Here is a 27,384-nt window from a genome sequence, read left to right as displayed (position 1 = left end):
TATAACCAGGGTGACCAAATACGGGGTCTCATTGGTCCTGTCAAATGGTAATTTGGGGGTGTCAACCACCTAAACCATCTAAATCAAGTTGAGTTTTGGAACACAGTTAATCAACTCAACACATTCCCCAGTCACTTAGCCAAGGCAGTCTACCAATTCTCATTGTTCTCTGGCCGACCAGCTGGCAGTTATGGTGGTTAACCACCTAAACCACCTACATTGCCTATTCCCCACTAGCTTAGCCAAGGTGGTCTACCAACCCAACCAGGTTGACCAAGATAACCTACCAGGTTATACTCGACCCCAGCTAGTAGTTCAGCTGTTCAACCACCTAAACCACCTTGGACTAAATTTAGATCAGCTAATGACTAGTCAACACCTTAAGACGGATTTAAATGGAAAGCCCTTAATCAATAATAGATAATTTGACCTAAGATAATATAAAGTCTACAGGAAAGTCTACTCTTCGGCTCATCAGCTCGAGTCACAATCTGGGAAAAGTGCAGGACATCTCAGACAAGAAGTACAGCTAAAGCCCTCTGCTTGAAACCACTTACTGTAAGTAGATTGTCCTTGCTTGTACCTGTGTGTCAGTGCCGTGTGGTGTTGCAAGTGGTTGGACTCACCTGGCTGACACAGCTTGCCTGACTGAAGGTACTGACTGCACGCATGTAGCTCTGGTTTCTGGAGCGAAACTGTGGAGGGTTGAAGTTGGTTGCTGGGTCCAGAGACACGCTGGGGTGAGGGCGCATATCTCTCGCTGTTTGCAAGTGGTAGCCCGGGCTAAATGGAGGGAACAACCAAAAACTAATGTAGCCAAAGTGTAGCCTACTCAAAATTAGATTGAAGGGTCACTCTGGAATAACCATCAATGGTGAACTTTCGGCAAACTTTAAAGATATGATTTGAGATAAAGTGACTTAGTTAACAGCTTTACTGTCATGAACCCAAATGTGAGACATTTTAAGTGCAAACCTGTAGGCCACATATGAAAGCAGATAAACACAACATTTAAGATGCTGCAAGCAAACTATTTCCCAGAAGATGCTAAATAAACATCATACAGTATGGTTTGGATTAGTGTTTGGATTAGTCTTTATGTCAAAAATAACTCACTAATGTTATCAACCATCTGATTTTTACTATTTTTCCTGGACATGAAACAATAAAAGGTTATTGCTTGGACTTTATATGGTATGATGGCCTAACCCAGAAACCTGTCAGGGGAAAGACATATAAGACATGTTACATTGAGGCCTCAGAATACATATTTTCAATGCTTCTAGTCTCAGTTCAGAAACACGGACAGCAACTGTCTGTCAGCAGAAAATGCCAGGCAACCATATGGACAGGAGAGAAAGTGTGGAGAGAGCAAATGACACTTTTGAAGCCTCTAACACTTCTTCACTGCCAAGGCATCAACAGCGTTCCCTTCATCCTCAATTCTCTCATCAGCAGCTAATGCGTGAATTCTCAACTACTTTCATAGGAACATGAAAGGAAAAAAAAGCTTGATCTGAAATCCTTTATCCTTAAAAGTGAAGTTTATAATTTCTGGGGCACTAGAATCACCAAACGTAATCGTAAAAATAATGACTGTTTTCAAAAACTTTTTTTTTTTTCTTCTTACTACTATTGTTTGGACAAACAGATCCCGTTCCCAAATCAACATCACTGATTGAGCCAATTTTGCTATGTTGGATATTTGGGATGCTCAAACTTTTTAGGGAAATCAGCTTTTAAATGGTTTACAAGATGGCCAGTGCAATTAAGTGCATTAAGGCATAGGAGAAAGTGTTTTGACATTCAGAAAATTACTCACTTCACCTTTAAACATAATCCAAAAGATAGAGACACAGTCATATAATTTCCTCCTACCCTATATGGTTTCACCACACACTCAAGCAAAGACTTTGTATCTCATTTAAATTAAGAAAGAAAGAAAAGAAAAAAAAACATCCTGCCAGGTAATGTTTGCCTCTTTGTGCCCTCCTACTCGTTAATGAATGATCTCCTCCCAGCCAACATAATGCAACCCAACTATACTAAATTAGCCAAAAATCCACTTACAACACACAAGTTATTCAAAGATATTAGACAGTTAGAGAATTACTAAGAACTCATGAAGGAAATGGCCAGAGATGAAAACCTCTGCTGCACATTTATGAACAGCACTACAATACATAATGAGCAGAGATTTAGAAAACAATTGTGCATTTAATGATCAAAATAACCTTTTTAATGTAGGCTAAAGCTTTAGAAATGCAGTCAATGAAATCCTGTGGGTGTATGCCGTATTTTAATAACGTGTATGGAAAGGAACAGAGATCACGATACTGTGTAAGAACGTAATAAAACAGAAGCTGTGATTTAAGTCTGTAATTATCTGTAATAATAGACACTAATTCAATAGTTGTTAGCTGATTAATTAGGCTGAATTTACTGGAATAGAGAAAGTAACATGTAAGTAAAGCACCAACATCATACGCCTAAACCATAAAATAAAGAGCCACAGCCAACAAACTCAAGTCTATTAAATGTCAATGGTTAATCCTAGGGTTAGTGTGGCCTGTGAACTGGAAAATTATTGAGATCCCTTTAACTGTTGCCTTCAGCAAGATACCAGGTTATTCTAGGACTGTCATTCCTCAACAGAGGTAAAACATCTGCTAAATGACACATAACTAAACTAATATACCCCAGCGTGATCAGATAATGGTGATTAATAGACCTTTCCTAACAAGTTTTCACGTGAATATCAAAGTTAGGAGTAAACCAAGAAAAATAATGCCAATATGTGGGGCTCTTTTTTTTTTTTTTTTTTTTTTTTTTTTTTTTGAGCTTGACATCCTGATTCCCCTTACTTTTATAAAATAGACCAATATACAGAATAAAAAATGCCATACATGTTTGGAAAGACATGAGAGAGAATAAATGGGTGAAATATTCATTTTTGGGTGAAATATTTGTTCAAAATAACCTATTAACCAGCAAACAGGAAAGATTCATTTATTCTAAAATTATTCAATTAAATATTGAGTTAAAAAAAATGAATTAATGATACCACATAGAATTGTGGGTAATGGGTAACTGACATGATGACTGATTCTTTTTCCTTGCCAAATGTTCGCTTAGAACACAAATGTAAAAATGATTGTATTTTACTGTGACATCAGCAGCTATTTGAACCCCACCTTATGGGTTTCTGAGTGTGCAAGATTTATAGGCAACAAGGTGAGACACAGAGCAACTATTTTGGGAAATACAGCGTTTGTTGGTGTCTCTGGAGCAACCTAGACACATTGTGCTTCATGTTGTTTTCCATTTTCAGCAATGTCGCCTGGCACTTAAACAGATGCCCTTCTTACCTATCTGGACAATGTCTCTACACAATCCTTAATATCGCACAGAGATGTGCCGATGTTCTTTAAGAGCATTAGAGAAGTTACTCCAAGAAGTAGTCAGTTGCCAATAACTTTTTGTAGACTTGATTACTTGCTATAAAATGACTTCACGAGTTACTCTTTCTGAACAGTTCTCAATTTTACTATTTTATGTACCTATGTTGCTCTATCAAGTGCTTCAACAAATTGCTTGGGCTATTTAATGTGATTAAGAGATTTTTTTTTTTCCCACCAGGGCATAACTTACATTTCATATTTCTATTCTTTTCTGTAAGTGTTAAATTAAGTCCAAGTAAAAGTAAACCCATTATTTTCATTCTTTCATATACTGTCTGTACATACAGCAAAGCAAACAAACCTTAGTTAAGTAAATCAAGTAAATCAAAGAATAAATTAAAGCTGCAAGCAGCGATGAAAGGGCCTTCGCACCCAGGGCTCACTGCCACCCGTTGGCCTTAGAAAAACAGTGAACAGTGGGCGACATGCATGTAAGCGAGTAAATACAGGAGAATTATGGCAAAGTCATTTTAAAGTGCCACACTTCCTGCTGCCAGCAGGTGGCACTTTGAATATAACTGAAGATTGCCATGTAGATGTCTTCAGGCCAGGACTGTTATCAAACGTGAAGTTTGGAGCAGATCAGACATTGTATGCCTGAGTTACAACAACTTCCTGTTTTGTGGCGTTAATCGCAAATATTAGCACTTAGCCAAGTGATGTATGATTTAACATATTTCTAGTATGTTTGGTACTTTGTGGCATATTGAAATGTGTTTCTGGGAGTGAATTACAGTGTAAAGCATGTCATTTCCTGTTGCCAGCAGGTGGCGCTATGACTAACTGAATATTGGCATATAGATGTCTTTAGGTCAGGACTTTTATCACATATGTGAAGTTTGGGGCAGATCGGATATTGTATGCTTGAGTTACATCAGCTTCCAGACAGACTTTGTCAGTCCGATACGAACACGCCCTTCAGCGAAAACTCAAGATCTTCGCAATTTAACATCACTAAGGCCTTAAGATTAGACTGACAACGTATGGTGTTTATCTGGTTTAATCTCTATGAGGAATTAATCACAGTGTGAAACAAGTCATTTCCTGTTACCCACAGGTGGCGCTATGACTGTAATTGAATATTGCCATGTAGATGTCTTTGGGCCAGGTTACATGCCCGAGTTATAACTTCCTGTTTCATGGCGAAACATCAAAATTTGTCAGGCCGCCACGGACACGCACTTCAGTGAAAACTCAAGATCTTCACAATTTAATGTCGCAAAGGCCTCTAGATTTGACTGACCAAATATGATGTTGATCTGAATAAAGCTCTAGGAGGAGTTCATTAAAGTACAATGTCTGGAAATGGCAAAATACTGCAAAAATTTTGCAGAGAAAACTCAAAATATCTCACTTCCTGTTGGGTTTTCAGATTTTGCACCCAGGGACTTTTTTGTAGGTATTGGGCTGTTACATGTGTCTACCGAATTTCATACCTGTATGTGAAACGTAGCGCGAGGGGCGCTTAATTGAAATTTTGTAGGTGACACTATCAAGCCATTTTGCCACACCTAATTCTGAAACCCACATCAGACATAAATTTCCACTTCTGACGCATGTGCAAAGTTTCATGAGTTTTCGAGCATGTTTAGGCCCTCAAAAATGCGATTCATTTCGGAGAAGAAGAATAATTGACTGAGCAATTACAATAGGGTACTTACACCATCGGTGCTTGGGCCCTAATAAACAATTTTCATCAAAACAATGGGTCTCATTCACTAATAATTCCCTGGATTATTCATATCATATTATATTCGTCAGTAGAACTCAGGAAAAAAAATACCTAATTCACTTGTGAGAATAGACATAAATATATAGTTCAGTCAAGAAACTCTAAATTGTGCAGGCTCATAGGTTCTTAATGCAGTCTGCAAACAATGACATCATCTAACATGACTCCAGCTGATAGGACTGATTCTGCAGCCAATGAGCTTGCTGCTTAACTTTAAAATAGTTCATTTCTGTGTTTGCTGTAAGCAGTTTTGCAGCATGCTATCAGAAAGAGTTTGCAGCACACTTCCATTACTTCTTCTGAAATTCAAGGTCTAAGATAAGTGAACGTTCTTTAACTCCTTATCGCTGTGCATTATTGCGTGGTCTGCATAATTCCTAATGAACAACCATACACAAGTTTTAAACCAAGCGTCATTTTTTTTACAGAGTTAATTACTAATCATATAGGCAACTGTGATCGTGTTTATGCTGCAGCAACAGAAAGCGTTTTTTGTAGTGTGCTGTGAGAATACAGCGGATAAGCATTGCGGATATGAGAACACGTTAAAGAGAAATAGGCTTCGCACATGTATACACTTTCAACCGGAGCTCATCATTTTGCTTGAAACCTCCAACGGCACCATTATTTTCAAAGGCAGTGTTTTCATGATGTCAGCTGTATGCAGTGTCAGAGTCACTGTTGTTCCAAACCAATTTCAGCTATACAATTTGGAGGATAAAGGTTTTTGACAATGTCAATTATCAAATGACACTAAATTATCATACTATTTGCTTAGGTGGTTGCTGGGGGTTTCTTTTTTTTATCTTTATCAGCCTGCAACGTGATATAATTTGTTAAAGTTTGAGCCATATTGGCTTAGGCACACATAGCATAGTCCATTAGCGTTAAGCCATTCTGCAAAGCAGGCCCAGGCACACATAACAGTCCACTAGCATTAAGCCATTCGGCAAAGCAGGACCAGCCACACATAGCGTAGCCCACTAATGTTAAGCCATTTGGCAAAGCATGCTCAGGCACACAAAGATAGTAAAACATGTGTTCTCATGGCTCTTCGGAGCAGCAGCAGCACGTCTTGGTGGTAGATCTGCTTGTTTGGGGGCGCCATATTGTTCTGTCCTGTATGTTATATGTGTTCCATCAGCAGCATGTCTGTGGATGTATTGGCAGTAGCAAGTCTTTGTACTTTCTCTGTACAATTTTTAAATGTATAAAAATATTATGTGCATTTGGTATTATAACTTGTAACCATAATTAACGTGAAGCCCAAGTGTGGTCATGCTTCATTTCAAATCTGAGGATGATATTTCTAAAACTATGAATTTTATTAAGCATTTCCTAAGACATGTCATGTGAGTTTTTAGAGAAGGCTGATAAGATGCTAATAAAATATTTTATTGCCCTGTAAACACCTACTAATGTCTGGTGAGGAGAACTGACCAATTTTGACCAGGCCAGTTTCTTTTGTTCTCACTCAATGAGCCTTTCACACCTCTGCCAGCATGATACTTAATCTTCATTATTCTTTTATCATTATTCTTTTGTTTGTATTCAGCCATTATTATCCTTTATTCTGGCATTACATACACCACTTTGATCCCACTATAGATTAATCCACCTATTATCTAAAGTCTTTCTAGAAAAAAAAAAGAAAAAAAAAAGCATATTCTTGAGACCTTATGTGAATTCTTTTAACAAATTAAATTATGAAATAGAATAGCTCCTGGCGTGACAGGTGCATCAAGCTATGTAACACAATTTAAAAAGATTAATATTGCACTTATACTCAAAACTCATTTTAAATTACCATCAAGTGTTTGTATTAATTTCCGATCACAATCTAATGTGGATTTTAGTCATATAATAATGTTGAAATATGTTATTTTAACCTTTTATAAGCAGCTAATCGCTACACCTGCTTAGCATTTATAATGTAAACATTTATTATTGATATAAAAATACCCCAAATCGCATGAAAATCACACACAAACCATATTCTATCGTAATTGTGTGTTTATTAGCTTCTTGTTTCAAATGTAGATATGTTTCTTTGGGTCTGTTCTTCACTGAGCTCAGAACGAGGAAGTGTACAGGACAGCGGCATGCAGAAGGGAACGTGGTCACGTAAGATGATTGACAGCTCTATGCCAAATGAGAGAGCGCTATGATCAAAACTGACGCAAACCAGGAAGAGGAGAGACAGAGCTTGCTCTGAACGCTCTTTCAGCTCTTCAGATCGCATAATTCAGTGGGAAATGAATAGAAATGATATTCTGTATAGCAAAATATTTTATAAACGTGAGAATAAATCAATATTTCTTCAAATATGTGCAGTTTTTCGACTAAGAGCCCTAATGAACGCTGTACAGTGCATCTATGTGAACACAAATAAACTGGAGCAGACGTGACTGAATTCAAATGCGTGTTGATATTCTATTTAAAAGATATATATAAAAAAAAATAAAAAATACAGATCGATTATCTTGCACTCCTGACATAAATTAAGAAGTTAATGTCATTGCAACCTAGTTTTATCATAAACAGTGGTCAAATATTGAAGCTGGAGTCTTTAATCTTTCTAATGATACTCAGTTTGTCCAGATCAAGTAAGAGAGTGATGTTTTAATGTGCAGTGAATGTTGAACAACAATAATCTGGGGCCGTAGGTGATCTTTGTACATAAAGAGGCTAAAGCAAGTGTAAACAAAAGCCAATAATCATTGGCAGATGGCAGTCCATGACATCACATGCTTAGTGCCCACAAGTACAAAAGGGCACTTGAGTTACATGTCATCAGCTTTTATTTATTTATTTATTTTTATTTATTTATTTATTTTTTTGTCTTCAGGAGCCACTTGTTTGTATGTGCATATAAGGTAAAAGCTGGGTGTTCTCATTGTGTTGCATTCACGGTAAGCTCTGTCCTTGCTTCATTCTCTCCCGAGGCATGAGAATCTAACAATTTGCACAGATCGTGTTTGGCTCTCGAGGTAATGGGAGGCACTCATGGCATTGCATTTATGGTAGGAGACTGTTATTGCTTGATTCGGTCTTGAGTGATAAGAATCTAGCATTTGCACGGAGCGAGTTTGGCTCTCGAGGGAACTGAAAACTTTAATTTTGATGCATTCACTGTGGAAAGCTCCACCCATGCTTTGGGTGGAGAAGCTTAGGGTAGAGTCTGACGGGAGACTTTTCCCTTTTGGGATTTTCCTGCTAGCTCTGCAAAACAACTTTCATGTAGGTTCAGGAAGCCGCTCTGTGTCCACTTCCAACCTAACTGATTAAATGTGGTGTTACCCGAGGAGGGTGTTGGGACATGGGTGTTGCAGGAATTAGAAACCACTCTTTCTGTCACTTGTATCATATTGTGCACTGAACAGTGTTTGATTGCTTATGCATCCTAGCACATTTTTAGCAAAAATACTTCAGATCAGGTTGTAGGATGTGCATATGTCTTGCCCCCTTCACATGCCACCCAAGGTGAGAATGGCTTTGGTCAGTGGTTGTGGGTAGAGACTGATTGCATCTCTCTTGATCCGCTTTGATATCCTGAAGTATCTTTTCCCAGGGTTGAGCTATATTCCCCATTATGTTAGGGTAAAGTACAAACCCGATTCCAAAAAAGTTGGGACACTGTACAAATTGTAAATAAAAAAGGAATGCAATGATGTGGAAGTTTCAAATTTCAATATTTTATTCAGAATACAACATAGATGACATATCAAATGTTTAAACTGAGAAAATGTATCATTTTAAGGGAAAAATAAGTAGATTTTATATTTCATGGCATCAACACATCTCAAAAAAGTTGGGACAAGGCCATGTTTACCACTGTGTGGCATCCCCTCTTCTTTTTATAACAGTCTGCAAATGTCTGGGGACTGAGGAGACAAGTTGCTCAAGTTTAGGAATAGGAATGTTGTCCCATTCTTGTCTAATACAGGCTTCTAGTTGCTCAACTGTCTTAGGTCTTCTTTGTCGCATCTTTCTCTTTATGATGCGCCAAATGTTTACTATGGGTGAAAGATCTGGACTGCAGGCTGGCCATTTCAGTACCCGGATCCTTCTTCTACGCAGCCATGATGTTGTAATTGATGCAGTATGTGGTCTGGCATTGTCATGTTGGAAAATGCAAGGTCTTCCCTGAAAGAGACGACGTCTGGATGGGAGCATATGTTGTTCTAGAACTTGGATATACCTTTCAGCATTGATGGTGCCTTTCCAGATCTGTAAGCTGCCCATGCCACACGCACTCATGCAACCCCATACCATCAGAGATGCAGGCTTCTGAACTGAGCGCTGATAACAACTTGGGTTGTCCTTGTCCTCTTTTGTCCGGATGACATGGCGTCCCAGTTTTCCAAAAAGAACTTCAAATTTTGATTCGTCTGACCATAGAACAGTTTTCCACTTTGCCACAGTCCATTTTAAATGAGCCTTGGCCCAGAGAAAATGCCTGCGCTTCTGGATCATGTTTAGATATGGCTTCTTTTTTGACCTATAGAGTTTTAGCCAGCAACGGCGAATGGCACGGTGGATTGTGTTGACCGACAATGTTTTCTGGAAGTATTCCTGAGCCCATGTTGTGATTTCCATTACAGTAGCATTCCTGTATGTGATGCAGTGCCGTCTAAGGGCCCGAAGATCACGGGCATCCAGTACGGTTTTCTGGCCTTGACCCTTATGCACAGAGATTGTTCCAGATTCTCTGAATCTTTGGATGATATTATGTACTGTGGATGATATTAAGTACTGTAGATGATGATAACTTCAAACTCTTTGCAATTTTTCTCTGAGAAACTCCTTTCTGATATTGCTCCACTATTTTTCGCCGCAGCATTGGGGGAATTGGTGATCCTCTGCCCATCTTGACTTCTGAGAGACACTGCCACTCTGAGAGGCTCTTTTTATACCCAATCATGTTGCCAATTGACCTAATAAGTTGCAAATTGGTCCTCCAGCTGTTCCTTATATGTACATTTAACTTTTCCGGCCTCTTATTGCTACCTGTCCCAACTTTTTTGGAATGTGTAGCTCTCATGAAATCTAAAATGAGCCAATATTTGGCATGACATTTCAAAATGTCTCACTTTCAACATTTGATATGTTATCTATATTCTATTGTGAATAAAATATAAGTTTATGAGATTTGTAAATTATTGCATTCCTTTTTTATTCACAATTTGTACAGTGTCCCAATTTTGGAATCGGGTTTGTAGAATTGAATGCTCCCCTGTAGATGGTTGCTTGGTAGATACCCCTTAGGGTTGATGCAGGGTGAACAGAGTTATGTAGGACAGTATAGATTCCCTTTACTTTTTTTTACCTTTCTTCCCAACTGCTGTTGGGTCTTAAAGTAGGGGTGTATGCTCCCCTTTGGGATAAGTGTTTTATAGGCCTCCCTAGTATGACCCATCTTCAAGAACCTGACAAGTACAGGTAGGCGACCTGCGGGGTGTCCCTCTTTGTTATTTATTGCATACTATAGTTAGCGCTGGAGTAAAGCGTTAGCTATAGCGGGTGCTGGAGAAGTGCCTTTATTTAAGGTCAGGGTTGAGCTGCTCTCCCCCAGTGTATTGAGGTTTTTAAGTAGGAAATAAGCTCCCCTGCTACCTCCTTGGGGTTGGAGTATGGTGGATAAAAGTTACTGGCAAACTGCAGCCAGCCTTTCTCTTGTTTGCCTCCCTTCCTGAATATTGGTAGGGATATATCTCCCCTTTGGATGGTCCTAAGAGTTGATGGAAGGTGAATGAAATTAGATGGACATTATAATTTCCCTCTACTTCATTTACCTCCCTCCCCAAATATTGTTGGGTCTTGAAGGAGGGATATCACTCCCCTTTGGATGGGTGCTTTACTATGGCCTGGGTTCAACAATGCTAATAAGTAGAGGAAGTTCGCCTGCAGGGCATCCTTACTTGTTATTCATTGCATACTATGGTCTAGTTCTAAAATAAATAGACTAAGTGCTAGCTATAGCGGGTCTTAGGTAGAGTGCTTTCACTCAGGGCAGGGTATAAGTTGTATAAGTGAGATACGCCTGAGATAGCTGAGGCTATGTTGGGTATTTTCCCCTTAAAGCTCTGCTCTTGGGGACATATAGGGCTGAGGCCTGTCCTGCAAGGGAGGGAGGAAGGTGTAACAGCCAGGACTTCCCTTGCTGTAGAGCAAAGAAGGATCTTTCCTAGTAGGGGGAGTATTGGCTTAGGGAGTAGTGCCACTATATGAGTCACATGGGATGCACCCATGGGGTTGATGCTCTTCTGAATCCAGTAATCCGTAGAGTAAATTTATGCTATATTTTCAGTCCTCATCATTGTCTTCTGTCTATCATAATAATTCATCATGTCATCACATTCATGATCAGATGTTCATGATCAGATGAAATATGTGCACATACACAGTGCTGGTTCATGTTTGGAGCAGGAGAGTATATGAAATCTTTCCATAAATCACTTGCTCCAGTCCGGATATGATCTGTAATCATCGTGGTGTTCCACGCAGAAATCAATCTCATGCATGCTCCATGTGTTGTTACATGTTAAATATTGTTACAGTCATATTTTCTATGTGTTGGTAGTCAAACTCCAGCTCTGACCCATTGCAAATGTAAAAAACACTTTTGTGCTGCTGTACTGAGGAAACAGGACATCTAAACAGGAAGGTGAACAAATAGCACTGCAAATGTTTTTTGTGACATTTGAATTCTCCACTGTAATGCCATCTCATGCATAATACAGAACAGTGATTGGATTAAAAGAGTTAATTTTTATGAATAATGTAGAGAAAAGCTTAGAAACTGATATCGTAGACATGTCTCCAGCCACTGCAGCCAATCACCACTCCGAATTATCGCATATACCTCACTTTTCATGATGTTGGTTCAACTTTGCTTTTTAAACTGGAAGAATGAAATAGCTCAGAAAAACGAAAAAATAACCACTTTTCTCTTAATAACAAACATAATGATTGCTATTGTTGTATTCATTGATGTGCAACCTATACATATCTCTTAACATCTCAAAAAATGTGTATTAGGGTTTCATGACCCTTTCAGACAAAAGAGTTGATGACGTGTAATTCAGGTGCCCTTTCGTACTAGCTGGCGCTCCGCGTGTGACGTCATGGACTGCCGTCTGCCAATGATTATTAGCGTTTGTTACATGTGCTTCAGACACTGGTCATGCTGATGGCGTTTACCCATAGCATCAACTCCATGACGCAGTGTCTCATTTCCCCTTCTCAGGGAACCGGGTTGCATACGCAATCTGGGACATTTTGCACCCTGGTGTAGCATAAATGAATAAATAAATAAATATACACTGTATATATTATCAGGTTTGAATATGCAATAATGCCTCATTACAATAAAAACGTAATCATCTGATTACAGTAAAGCATTACTTTATAATACGGTACACCAAACACTCTAGGCCTGTTTCATTGTCACTGTTTATTAAACCAGGGAGACAATAGTGATATTAGTTTCCCTAAAATACATTCAATAAACTCTAATCTGATCATGTTGTCCTTGGCTTCTTATGTGAATAGCAACATTAAAAAACACTTTAGTTCTGTAATATTTCAGATTCTCCTAGCATGATTCTTTTGCGGACTAGAGAATTTACCACCAGCAATTGCATTATAAGACATCTTATACAATAATGTCTTGTCTGAAATAATTAATCACTGAGCTGTCTTAATTAAGTGTATCTCTTGTTGTTTAGTGATGTATTTTGCCCATAACATCTCATAGTGCACTATAGGTGCAGTTTCCCTGAGGAAATGTGGGTTAAGTGTCTTGCAGGAAGGGCACCATGGTGATAAATTATGATCTCAGCAATTCTCCAGTTCCTGAAACACACCTGCATGGGACAGAATCTACAGTCCCAAGACAAACATCCGCATCACTGCTGTCGCCAGCAGTCATGGCTTTTCTATTTTTTTTCTCTTTTGATTCCCAAAGAATGCTGTCGAATACTAATCTCTTGAACACTGAGATGGCATGAGTGAGTATTGTCACTTTTCTAGTTTTAAAGTGTGCAGAATAGTGACTGATATATATTTGAAAAACAGAGCTGTGAATGACAGCTGCTCAGGCTCTGAATCTCTCTGGAAAACCCAGACAAGTTGTTGTTTGATGTTGGTGTTGTTTTTGGGTGGTTGCCAGGAAGCTGCCATATGGTTGTTAAAACATTTTGGTTTGCTATGAGGTTACCAGAGTGCATAATTATACACCAAACGCAACAATTAAAGAGTCCAAAAAACAAAAACAGGAATATATTGTCATTAAATCAACACAAGTCTCCACATCAAATACACAACAACGGAGAATCTAATGACTGAAACATCAGGAATACACCATCATAAATTAACATTGATCTTGACATTTTAAATATTTGTTGAGGTATTTATCATCCAGACAGTATTGTCTGCTTGTTTTATTGGCTTCTTTTAATTCTGAGGAATTAAATGGTAAAATAGTCATCTAGCTTTGAGGAGTACATATTCTATATTTCCTGAGGGTGACCGCTCCCGTGGAAAATCAGTAGACACCATAACATTGCGTAGCCGATTTTCCTTAGGGCTCTCAGCTGAAGTCTCTTTTAACCCTGCTACCTCGGGTTATTCGGGAAGTGGAGGCAGTCGACGGGCCATTGGATCTATGTTCGCTTGAGAGCGATCCTTCCCTTCATTTAGTTTGGGTGTTTCCTGCTGGTTTGCTGTTTCAGGGCACCAAACGAGCCAATTTCACGAGACACACATTTCACATCAAAATTATGCCAGAACACAGGAAGTTTCTCAGGTTCGCTTTTCAGGGCGAAGCATGCCAATATCGAGTGCTTCCTTTTGGCCTAGCTCTGTTTCCACGCACATTTACCAAATGTATGGCTGTTCCTCTGGCTTCTCTGCGACTCCAGGGCATCTGTGTATTCAAATAAATTGTCAACTGGTGGATAGTAGCCCAGTCGAAGGAATTAGCAGCACAGCATCGAGATGTTGTGCTCGCTCACACAAAGGGTTTGGAACTCAGGTTGAACCCGATGAGGAGTGTGCTTTCTCCACAACAGAGAACCACTTTTCTAGGGGAAGTGTGGGATTCGTCGATAATGCAAGCACATCTGTGTCCTGCATGTGTCTTTTCCATCCTAACCACAGTGAAAGAAACATCATGCTAGGCCAGCAGCTCTCAAACCTGCAAGTTGGCTCTTAGGTCTCATGGCATCAGCAGCCAGCATTATTCCAGTTCTGGATGAAGAGCAGAGGTTTTCACCCTCTGTATCATTCTGCCAGAGTTGTAAGGGTCCATGTTAGGGGCTACATGCTGTTCAGCTCTGGAAGACGTCAGTGTTCCTCAACAGAGGCCTGGCACCAGTGGCGTGTTGCCATCGCAAGTCTCTCATGACGGATGCCTCTCTCATGGGCCGGGGTATGGTTCTCGATGGACTGTCCCCTCTGGTTCTCCTCTAGGGCTGGATGCCATGGCAGAGACATGGTTGAGGCAGTGTCTGTACGCCTTTCCTCTGGTAGCTTTGCTCTCGGGGGTTCTAGCTATGGTTCACCAGGACGGAGTCCACCTTCTCGTAGAGGCTCCATTCTGGCCGGTCCAAATATGGTTCTCGGAACTGATATCTCTTCTAGACAGAGAGACCTTCTGTCTCAAGTGCAAGGGATGATCTACCGCCCTAGAGATCTGGAAACTTATGGGTTTGGCCCCTGAGCTCACCAGCTCATAGACTCTGTTCTCTCAACCAAGGTTGTTGAGACAATTTTGAGTTCTAGAGCCCCTTCCACTAGGAAGCTGTATGCCCTAAAATGGCGACTCTTTGCTCCAGATGATGTCAGAGCTATACTACACCCCAGACCAGACTATGTTCCAAAGTTCCTTCCATTTCTGGTCAGCCAGTGGTGAGCAAGAAAGTCTTCACCTGTTATGTCCGATCCTTGCTTTAAGAATCTATGTCCATTGCTCAGGCCAGTGGTGTAAGTACTCTTAGCTTCTGGTCTGCATCGGTGGCTGCAATAGAGGGAACAGTCACCAAGCAGCGCATCTAGCATTGGATCACTGACGTGATCTCCTTCTCCTATGAGGCGCGTGGAATGGCTTCACATTTAAGGGTTAGGGTCCACTCCACTAGGAGTGTTGCGTCTTCCAAAGCTCTTGCTAGGGGTGCACCCTTGCAAGATGTTTGTGCTGCAGCAGGATGGTCCTCTCCACACACACATTAATCAGGTTTTATAGTATGGATACAGATTCATACAAAGTCTCAAGTCCTTCAGGGTTGATCCGCTCTCAGCCTGCACTCAACAACTGTCTGTGCAGTAACACAGCCTTGTGGGGTAGGCATTGTCCAGTGGCGTGACGATGTTGGTATTAAAGGAATAGTTTGCCCAAAGATGAAAATTTTCCATGATTTACTCACCCTCAAGCCATCCTAGGTGTATATGACTATCTTCTTTCAGACGAAGACAATCAGAGATATATTTTAAAAATATCCTTATTCCTCCAAGGTTTATAATGGTTGTGAATGGGGGAGCTGCATTAAAAAGTAAAAAATAATGCATCCATCCATAATAAAAAGTAATCCATACGACTCCAGTGGGTAAATAAAGGCCTTCTGAAGCAAAGCGATGGATTTTTGTAAGAAAAATATCCATATTTAAAACTTTATAAATTTAAATAACTAGCTTCGGGCAGATGACCTTTTTTTTTTTTTTTTTTTTTTGAGGGAACTCCATGCTGTGTCATGTTGACACTTTGCGAACATCAATACCCACTTCGAACAAAGCTGAACAAGTGCCTGCTTCACTAAGCTGAAGATATGCACAATTATAGTGAGCTAGCACCGATCACTCAAAGGGCCTTACACCGAAATTAAATGTCAAAGTCTGTTAAGGCACACTACAGCACACCTTTATACTCTGTCTTTATACTCCTCACAAACCTTTAGAAGGCGTGTTACATAGATCCACTATGACCACACTCTCACCTCCAAGCCAAACTGGAGGGGCGACAGATGAGGAGTAGGGGTATTTGCCCAGTTTTCCTAATCTGTACAAGCCTAAGGTATATAAACACTTCCTTCATTATCACCTCCAGGTCCAAACTGGAGGGGCAACAGATGAGGCAGTGGCAGTAATGCCCAGTCTACCGAACCTGTACCAGCCTTAAAGACAGAGCTCTGGGGAGCAGAGGCCTTATTATGATGACCCTCTAGAGCAAGAGGAGGCCTATCTACGCTCTACCTTAAAGACAGCTATTATTAGACAAATCCCATCATCTGCAGAGCTCCATGACCAGACCTGCTACTGCACATGCCTTGCCATGAACTGCTAACTTTTGGCAGTTATGACACCTCATACACTGTGGTACAGCAGGAGATGCGAATAACATTCGCCTACGCTGCTCTCAGCTGATCGAAACTGCTGCGTTGCACAAGCAAACACAGAGCACGAGCTGCGAGAGGCAGACGAGTCAACTGTTATCTCTCAAGAAAAGAATCAAGCAAGAGCTGAGCACTCTTGCCGCATTCCATTACAGTGAATGCATTCAGCTCCTTCATAAACCGAACTTATATTAGCAAGGCAGGAGCCCTTGGAACTAGACGCACACCATGAAAGCAATGGGGGTAACTGAGAAAGCATGAAAAAAGGAAACTCCCCTGTCAAACTCATCCACTAGTTTATATCTGCGGTCCCTGCAATCCGAACCACTAGGCTGCCTCAGCAAACGCAGGGTCTAAAACATGAGGTGCAGATGGTCGATTCTGATCCCTCAAGAAAAAGAATCAAGCTTCCCCACCATGACTCATTGCAATACGTGCATTCATCTCCCTCAAGAGCTGACAGCACTCACTCTGCTCTCAAGCTTACATTGACAGGCGATATCTTCACACACCTTAGACAAGGGAGTCCTGAAGACAAAAAGCTGATGACGTCTAAGGCAGGCTCCGTTTTATACTCAAGGATGCTCCATGTGACGTAATAGGGCTGCCATCTGCCAATCAATTGGCGTGTTTCCACACATGCTTCAGACACCGGTCACGCCTGGGGGTGTTCCCAAAGTATCAACTAACTTCATGCACAATCACACCACACAAGCTGAAAAATCACTCTTACTTAACGTACTTAAGTAATTGTTTTTCTAATATATGTAAAGTGGAAATTCCCCAGAAAAAAAAAAAAAAAGACAAATTTGGGATTAAACAAGTTTATAAAGTTTTCGCATTAGAGTTACTTTATTAGGAACATTGACTTTAATTTAGCCGGACTATTTCTAAGGAAATTATAATTTAAAAAAAAAAAAAAAAAAACTTTAGCTTTTATCTTTTTAACAACTTAAGTATAATTAAATGGAAATATTTTTGGTTAAATACTTTCGCTTTTAATTCATTTTGACATAGTATACGTACTTTAACATGGTTCACCCAAAAATGAAAATTTTGTAACCACTTACACCCCCTCATGTCCATCTAAACCTGTACAAGAAACCTGTACATGAACAAGAACTGTTCATGTTCATGCAGTGAAGGTCAATGGGATATAAAACAACATTTTCACTGAATTTCATTGTATGGACAAAAAAAATCCAAGACATTTTTGAAAATATCCTGTCTTTTGTTTCCTAAAAGAAAGTCATGCAGGGTTGGTATGACATGAGAGTGGGTAAATGATGACAGAATGTTAATTAAACTATAATTTCTCTTGTACACTCTAAAATAAAATTTACATAACTATAATAGTTTTGACACCCTTGTAGCCAAGCCTCATGAGCTGTGTTGACTGCAATGAATTTTGTCTAAACCACATAAGACAATAAGAACATACAGTACACAATTTCTCTGCACATTAATATTGTTCTGTACTGAGCCCATCAGACACAAAAACATCTACACTTAAAAACTCGAGAAAACCAGCTAATTCTAATAAGTGTTTCTGCAAACACCTTGCAAAGAGCTCAAGCTTCTAAAACCGAGGGAAAAAAAGGATAGATAAGGCAGGAGGATAAACAACAGGCAGGCAGGCAGTCTGTGGACAACTCAGCGTTGAAAATTAGAACAATAAAGATCTAATCAGCCTTACCTTTGGGTGTCTATATGTGGCCTCTGCAAGGCTGATTTGAGGACAAGGGCATCGGGCCGCACAGTCTTCTGAGGTGACGTCTTGGGGCTGGTATCAGACTCACCACTATCATCATCTCCCATGGCTTTGACGTAACTACTGCTCCGCATCCGGCGACACGGAATCTCGTCATCCCTCTCAATCCCTGGATAACCCCCCCACTCATCCTGAGGCACCTGCAGATACACAAACACACACCATCAATGCCTGTACTCGCAGACAGAGCAAGAGGATACCACACCTTTCATCACACTTCCCATCAAGCTGTCTGTTAAACCCATCAGCTGCAGTTAACTTTCCACCAATGAATTCGTCAGAATTAGTGAGGAATTCCAGGAAATCACAGAACTTCCGATAGCTTTATTATTAGCAAGTATAAAAATGTAAAAAAAAAAAAAAGTGTTTAAAATTATTTAATTCCTTTTATAAATGTAGTTAAATGTAACAAAAAAAATGATTTTAAAATTATTAGAAAGTAGTTGGCGAATGGATTAAGTTTAAAAGTTGCTTCCAAAATCAATTAATGTATTATTTTATTGTTACATTTAACGAAATTTAAAAAACAAAACAAAAAAAAAAAACCCAATAAGCTGGTGTGTGGTGGGCATTCTGGCGCAATATGGCTGCCGTCGCATCATCCAGGTGGATGGTTGATGAGATGCCCCCTTCCATATGTAAAGCGCTTTGAGTACCTAGAAAAGCGCTATATAAATGTAAAAATTTTTTATTATTATTATTATTATTGATGAGCCAAAACATTATTACCAGTCACAGGTGATCTCCTAACAAGGCCACATATTAATGTCTAGGTAGATTAGATGGTAAGCAAACAATCATTTCTCATAATCAGTGTGTTGGATGCAGGAGATATGGGCAGGAATAAAGATCTGAGTGACTTTGACAAGGGCTAAATTGTTATGGCAAGGTGTCTGGGTCAGAGTATCTCTAAAACGGCAAGGCTTATGGGTTGCTCCCAGTCAGTAGTGCTGAAAATTTACAAAAAGTGTTCTGAGGAGGGACAAACCACAAACCAGCAACAGGGTGTTGGGCACCCAAGCTTTTAAACTAGGGTTGGAACATTGAGTAACATTGAGTAGGTAACATTGAGATTGTGATAAATATTTGGTGTGGTGAGGATGGTGAGAGACAAAATGCTAAACAAAATAATGCCAAAAGAAGTGATTTATTATACAAATGTGAAAATAAAAGTACAAAGGTGAAAATAGTAATAATAATGGAAAAGTACAACAGAGGAAAAATATATTTAATAGGCTATTTACACAATGAGTCAAAACAAAAAAACAACAAGTGTCGCCAAAGGAAAGAAAAGAACATAACAAAACCCACGGATTACTCATGTTTAATCCATTAACCTAACTAACAAGATAAATATATATCGAAAGTCTTCAGCGTTAATTATACTAACTGCCAAATCAAAACTTACTGGGGGTGGTGTTGTAGGATTTGAGAACGAACAAACACAAATGAATCTTCCAGATGATTCATTCAAACATAATTCCACACAAAACTCATCTCAACACTCCAGATCCCATTTGCGGCTCCATTCAGTCTACAAAACCCCCAGTTAAGTACCTTATGGCCATGCATGCTTCCTAGCTAAGGAAGAATGTTGTCAACTTGGGGTAGTAAACCCAAGACTAATGTTCGAATAGACAATACATTGTGACTCACAGCTTGAGCCCAACGAAGATAACGGCAGAGGTCGTTTGATCCCCAAAACATAGATACAAAACAGACCTTCTTCTTCTGAGTGATCTCTGAGTGACACAGAGTTGAAATCCACAGAAAAACCCACAGAGACTGTTTTTATATATAAACTGCATCAAATCATTCCAAAACAACGCTAGATGGACTTGTAATCAAACATCGTTCAACTGCATAATTTTGGATCATGTCTACAACCTATACATGTGACCAGATCACTCACAATTCCTGTAATTGTTATAACTTTTGAATGGTTGATTGGAAGAGTGTGTTTCATGTCTAAACTATACTCTCTGCCAAGAGCGGGAAAGTCAAGAGACCACAGATAACATGTAATTTATGGTCAGAGGAGGAGAAAAGCCACCTCGCCTCACTTACTTTCCTTTCTTTTCCATTGAGTCTCATGTTCTAAGTTTTTCCGTAAAGTTTAATTAATGACTCTACAGTCTTTGCCCGCCTCAAAATTTCAAACTTCAGCCATGAGGGAGTCTCCACTCCTCCGCCAGCACACCAGAATATGATTGGCTCAAAGAACCTGGGAAACACCTTTCTCAACACCAAAGACACTGACAAAGGAATCCCCATTTAAAGACACAAAAGATAGACACAAGTATACCTCCAGATTATAGCTGAACTGGTGCATTGATATAAAGTCTAAGAAGCAATAGAAGTGTTACATTAATGATTGATGGTTCGTTCAGTTCAGGTCTTATGAAGTGCATATACTGCTAGGAATTTGGTATTTCATCATTTCACTCTATTAAAACTCATTCTTTCCTCACTTCCTTTCTTTCTGCAACTGGTGTGAATGTGTGTGTGTATGTTTGTGTTAGATATTAGTTTATGTGTTAAATGAACACTGGACGATTCAGTTGTTCGTTCATAAAATAAGTGACTCTTTTAAAATTCCCTATAAATTAATTAATATTTCCCTTTGAGCTAAATTGACCTGTGTCCCTTACAGTGTTCACTTCTAACCTATTGTGTCTGATCATCAACGTCAGTGTTGCATGATGTAAGTCATGTGACATCTCACCAATCCACTTTTCTTCCCAGGGCATGGAGAAATTGCCATTAAAAAAAGACAAATGACCAAAACGTGAGATGGCAGCAAAAGAAGTGGTACAAGTTAAGATTGTCCCAGAGACAAAAAAGCAACTAGCAAAATGTTAAGACTACACGATCACAGAGGAACAAACAAAGTAGGAGAGCTTAAAATCGGTCCTCGCATTCACTCATGCTTTTAAACTCTGGCGGGAGACTTGAGTGGCAGTGGGGCAGTGACTTCACACAGACTAATGATTATAGACAGTTGCTCAAACCAATAACAATCCAGAGGGATCGGGCCTAAGAAATTGACAGGGAACGCATGAGAGAGAAGAGAATACTGCACGCAGGCACACTCACAAGGACGTAACAGTATACTAGAAGAAATTATATTTTTGTAATTTTGGATAGCGTTCAGCTCAATAAATGCACTGGGATTCAGCATGGCTGTATTATGCAGGTTCAAAGAGAATATAAAATGGTACTGACTAGTGGAAGCACACAGTTCTCTTTAGGACAGTAATTGTTTCTCAGGGTGACATCAGTAAAATAATATTTTTGCTTGTGATAAATCTCATGCTTTCAGACAGCAAAGAAATTCATGGAGGGATGCTGGAGTTGCTATGTAATTTTAATAATTTTAGCATGCACACAATGCAGTAGGTTGTCGCTCTTTATCTAAGTGCCTAAGCAAAAAAAAAATGGCTGTTTATGATAGTGATGCATTCTACAATGGAATTCACTTCAAAAACTGGAGGTTTACAAGAAATGGCTAAAAATATCTAACACCAAACATGTTAAATTGTTGGCATTCATATTTATCGTATCATATTTAAACATTGCTATATGGTTATCAATATGTGACTCCATTATTTGCTCACACCCCATGTGAAAAAGAAGTACACATTAACATACTTTTAAAAAGAGTACTAATAGAAATAATAAACTTTAAAGGGATAGTTCACCCTAAAATGAGATTCAAGTCATCATTTACTCACCCTGGTTAGTGTTGTTCTAATGCCGTATACCCTTATTCCTTTTTGGGACCACAAAAGGAAATTAAAAAAAAAAAAAAAAAAGTTCCATTCACGCTTATCCATACAATGGCAGTGAATAGCGACCAACATCAAGCAAGTCAAAAAAGTATCTCAGAATGGTCCCATGCGGGATCTTATATTCCAATTGTTCTGGGGGGTTACAAAAAGGTTTGGTAAAAAAATAAATAAACAAATAAATTTAATGTATTATTTAACGAAAATCCTTAAAATGCCGTTGGTCTTCTGTGCACAGCTACTCAATGTTTGTGTTTGTGAGACAGCGCCACAGTTCACTCTGTCTCACCCAGAAAAAGAACAATGTTGTGTGAGAAATCGAGATTAATAAAAATGCGTTATGAAATGCAATGCTGGCCATTGGCGTTCGGATGTAAACACGGAAGCCTGCACTGAGTTCACTAGGTATGACAACAGTTCAAATTGTTGAATAAAGTCGTTATTTTTGTTTTGTTTTTGCACACAAAAAGTATTCTCGTCGCTTCATAACATTAAGGTTGAACCACTGTAGTCATGTTGACTATTTTAACCATGTTTTTAACTACCTTTCTGGCATCAAAAGGTGCAATGATGTCACTGCCTATGTGTGGATCAGATACCCTCGGATTTCATCAAAAAATATCTTAATTTGTGTTCCGAAGATGAACGAAGGTCTTACGGGTGTGGAACGACATTAGGGTGAATACTTAATGACAAATTTCATTTTTGGGGGAAAAAACCCTTTAAAAATGTACTATAAAGTAAAACTTTTACATTATTGCAGAGTGCACATACAGTATCTCACAGAAGTGAGTACACCCCTCACATTTTTGTAAATATTTTATTATATCTTTTCATGTGACAACACTGAAGAAATGACACTTTGCTACAATGTAAAGTAGTGAGTGTACAGCTTGTATAACAGTGTAAATTTGCTGTCCCCTCAAAATAACTCAACACAGCCATTAATGTCTAAACCGCTGGCCACAAAAGTGAGTACACCACTAAGTGAAAATGTCCAGATTGGGCCCAAAGTGTCAATATTTTGTGTGGCCACCATTATTTTCCAGCACTGCCTTAACCCTCTTAGGCATGGAGTTCACCAGAGCTTCACAGGTTGCCACTGGAGTCCTCTTCCACTCCTCCATGACGACATCACGAAGCTGGTGGATGTTAGAGACCTTGCACTCCTCCACCTTCCATCTGAGGACGCCCCACAGATGCTCAATAGGGTTTAGGTCTGGAGACATGCTTGGCCAGTCCATCACCTTTACCCTCAGCTTGCCACTAGCAAGGCAGTGGTCGTCTTGGAGGTGTGTTTGGGGTCGTTATCATGTTGGAATACTGCCCTGCGGCCCAGTCTCCGAAGGGAGGGGATCATGCTCTGTTGGCATTCATGGTTCCCTCAATGAACTGTAGCTCCCCAGTGCCGGCAGCACTCATGCAGCCCCAGACCATGACACTCCCACCACCATGCTTGACTGTAGGCAAGACGCACTTGTCTTTGTACTCCTCACCTGGTTGCCACCACACACGCTTGACACCATCTGAACCAAATAAGTTTATCTTGGTCTCATCAGACCACAGGAGACATGGTTCCAGTAATCCATGTCCTTAGTCTCCTTGTCTTCAGCAAACTGTTTGCGGGCTTTCTTGTGCATCATCTTTAGAAGAGGCTTCCTTCTGGGACAACAGCCATGCAGACCAATTTGATGCAGTGTGCGGCGTATGGTCTGAGCACTGACAGGCTGGTTCCCACCCCTTCAACCTCTGCAGCAATGCTGGCAGCACTCATACGTCTATTTCCCAAACACAACCTCTGGATATGACGCTGAGCATGTGCACTCAACTTCTTTGGTCGACCATGGCGAGGCCTGTTCTGAGTGGAACCTGTCCTCTTAAACCGCTGTATGGTCTTGGCCACCGTGCTGCAGATCAGTTTCAGGGTCTTGGCAATCTTCTTATAGCCTACGCCATCTTTATGTAGAGCAACAATTGTTCTTTTTTTCAGATCCTCAGAGAGTTCTTTGCCATGAGGTGCCATGTTGAACTTCCAGTGACCAGTATGAGAGAGTGAGAGCGATAACACCAAATTTAACACACCTGCTCCCCATTCACACCTGAGACCTTGTAACACTAATGAGTCACATGACACCGGGGAGAGAAAATGGCTAATTGGGCCCAATTTGGACATTTTCACTTAGGGGTGTAGTCACTTCTGTGGCCAGCGGTTTAGACATTAATGGCTGTGTGTTGAGTTATTTTGAGGGGACAGCAAATTTACACTGTTATACAAGCTGTACACTCACTACTTTACATTGTAGCAAAGCGTCATTTCTTCAGTGTTGTCACATGAAAAGATACAATAAAATATTTACAAAAATGTGAGGGGTGTACTCACTTCTGTGAGATACTATAAGTGTATTAAAGTGTATTAAATTGTACGTAAGCATATTAAGAAACAGCCCTGAAAGTTTATTCTGTTTAAGTACACTTAAGTGGCCTTTTATTTCATTTTATTATATTATTTGCAGGTACAGTTTTTTTTTATATACTTAATATTTAAAGTACACCATGCACATTCAGTACACTTACATTCACTTCTTTTCACAAGGGTATTCAAATACAGCTTTCATAAACAAAACATTGCCTGTGTGTAGTTCACATTTCTATTTTTTAATTCAAATCAATTCATTTAATCAAAACTGAAACTATATATATGTGTATATATATATATATATATATATATATATATATATATATATATAAAATATGCAATGCCTCCGGGCAGATATTTCGGGCACCCAAGTTCTATCTATTTGAATGGGGGAATCCTGAAATCTCAACTGCTTGCTGAACTCACAATTAAATAACATAGTTTATGTCAGATTTTGTTGCTGATTTGAAATGTCCCATAAATGTTGTTTCTTATGCTAATATAGCACTAAAAAAAGTTGTGCAGTCCTAAGCACGAGTTTTAGTGAGTCACAATGACTTTGCCAATCAGTGATTGGCTCTTTTATTTAGAAGTTGGGACATATTCCGCCATGTTGCGTGTTGCAGTTTCTCCTATTCATAAGTAATAATAGTGTACCATCTTTGTATATCTGTAGTCTTTTCGATACTTTTATTTAGAGAAAAGTAAAGAGAAAAACAGTAGGCTAAATAATTGTGTGAGAAAGAGAGTGGGAACAGGATCAGGAAATGTTGCGACCTGCCACCTGCATGAGCACCACAGCTCAATGTGAGAGAGTACTGTATACACGCTAGCTCATGGTTCGCACAAAATGCTACTGTAACTCATGGCTCTTTTTAAATGTCATATTCTGGCCATAGACAGTTCCCTAATGTAAAGTGTGATTTAAAGTAGAACACTGGTATAACAAAATGACTGTACTCAATCTCATTGGCAGTAAATCTGCAGTGAGAAAAAATGGGTCAGCGAACCTAAAGACCTCTTAACCTTAAAAAAAATCACTTGCATCTAAACAACATTTGTTAACACCTCCAGTTTTGTTTTCAAGGGATAGTGTTAGAAAATGTGTAGGATGTAGCCATAGCAACCACACATGAATAAACATTAACACAGCATGCATATGTAACAGTGCAGCTAAGACTTCAGATGAGAAATAGAGATTGTTTATACCGGAGGCAATCAGAGCAATTTATTAAAAGGAAAACAATTGCGAGAACTCCATAAAATGCCATTCAACAAGGAATATATAGAGGAAATAATACGTTTGTGTCCCCTTTTGAAAATAGCTGATTTTCTCTGTTGATTGCTCATAAAATGTGGTCTGATCTTCATTATAGACCAACATAATCTAATTAAACTAATAACAGTCTAAACAAAGCCTGGTTTCTAAGAAATCTGGTCTTCTCAAGAAAGATTGGTTAGTGTGAACTATGCCTCAATCCCAAGAGCGACCTGGTTGCAGAACATTTTAGACTGTTGCTACTGTCCCTTGAAGCAGACATCCTGCAAAGATCACTCTAAGAACACAACAGGCCATGACCAAAAAGAAAATCACTGCACAAAACACCCTGGTTGTTCCACAACACTGGTAAAAACACACAATGTTTTGTGTAGAAGAAAGGGAAAGTGAAGCCAAGTATGGTGTGTCATACTCAGAATTTGTGCTCTGCATTTCACCCATCCAAGTGCACACACACACACCGTGAACAAACACTTGGAGCAGTGGGTAACAATTTTTGCTGCAAAGCCCAGGGAGTGATTGGGGGATAGGTGCCTTGCTCAAGGGCACCTTAGTTGTGGGTAATGAGAGTGGAAGAGTGCTGTTCATTCACTCCCTCCACCTACCTTTCCTGCCAGTACTAAGACTCGAACCTGCGACCTTCAGGTTACAAGTCTGACTCTCTAACAATTAGGCCACAGCTGCCCCTAAAAAGGGCACTGCCCACCAAAACCAAAACCAAAACCTCATGCCATCTGTAAAGCATGGTAGATGGAGCATCATGGGTTAACTCTGCTTTGTTGCCTCAGGGTCTGGATAGTTTGCAATCAATAAAGGAACAATGAAGTGGAGAATGTCAGGAAAGCAGTTCATGAGATCAAGCTACAGAGCGATTTGGTGATGCAACAACACAAAGACCCAAATAGCTGAAACAAAAAAGGAGAAAATGCGTGTTTTCCTGAGTCCTGACCTTAAGCCAATTCAGATACTGTGGCATAACCTAAATAAGGCTGTACTTTCAAATCAACCCAGAAATATTGATAAGTTGAAACAGATTTGGGGGATGGATGGTCCAAAATTAGCCTAAAGTTTTAGGCTACACTTTATTTTGATGGTCCCCCTTAGAGATTATATTGACTATAAGTAATGGTGCACCTACATGTCAGCTAACTCTCATTAGAGTATTAGTTGAGTATTAGTAGACTGTTAGGGGTAGGGTTAGGGTTAGTAGAATAAGTTGACATGTAGTTGCAAAGTTACTAATAGTCAGTAGAATGTCTGTTGGGGGAGCATCAAAATAAAGTGTTGCCAGGTCTTATGATAAAGCTAAAGAAATGAGGTTTTGCTGCTAAAGTAAGATCAAGGTTAATAAATTCAAGGTTTTACTTACTTTCTCCACCATGCAATGAGAATCATTACTCAATGTATTAAAACATTAGCCATTTGTCTGGATGGTGGTTCAAAGAAAAATACTGCAATGTAGATACTAGGTAAAATCAAAACCATCAAATACAAAATATTTATACCACAAGTATCAAAGTAAATATTTATATGAACATCTTGCAGTT

At 39.5% G+C, this 27,384-nt stretch overlaps 1 protein-coding gene across 4 annotated transcripts in view; it reads right to left on the bottom strand.

Moving 5' to 3' along the window:
* Positions 1 to 27,384, bottom strand: part of LOC127502379 (disks large-associated protein 2) — a 162,176-nt gene that overhangs the window by 69,642 nt on the left and 65,150 nt on the right. For all 4 annotated transcript variants that reach the window (XM_051875293.1, XM_051875291.1, XM_051875292.1 and 1 more), the window contains 2 exons: positions 18,280 to 18,494; positions 627 to 783 (listed from right to left, as the gene is read on the bottom strand). In XM_051875293.1, the coding sequence (XP_051731253.1) occupies positions 627 to 783; positions 18,280 to 18,494 (372 nt within the window). The remainder of the gene's footprint in view (positions 1 to 626; positions 784 to 18,279; positions 18,495 to 27,384) is intronic.

Source organism: Ctenopharyngodon idella, chromosome 20, assembly GCF_019924925.1.
Source record: "Ctenopharyngodon idella isolate HZGC_01 chromosome 20, HZGC01, whole genome shotgun sequence".
NCBI lineage: Eukaryota > Metazoa > Chordata > Actinopteri > Cypriniformes > Xenocyprididae > Ctenopharyngodon > Ctenopharyngodon idella.
Note: the sequence above shows the minus strand (reverse complement) of the source record. Positions and strands in the feature narration are given on the sequence as shown.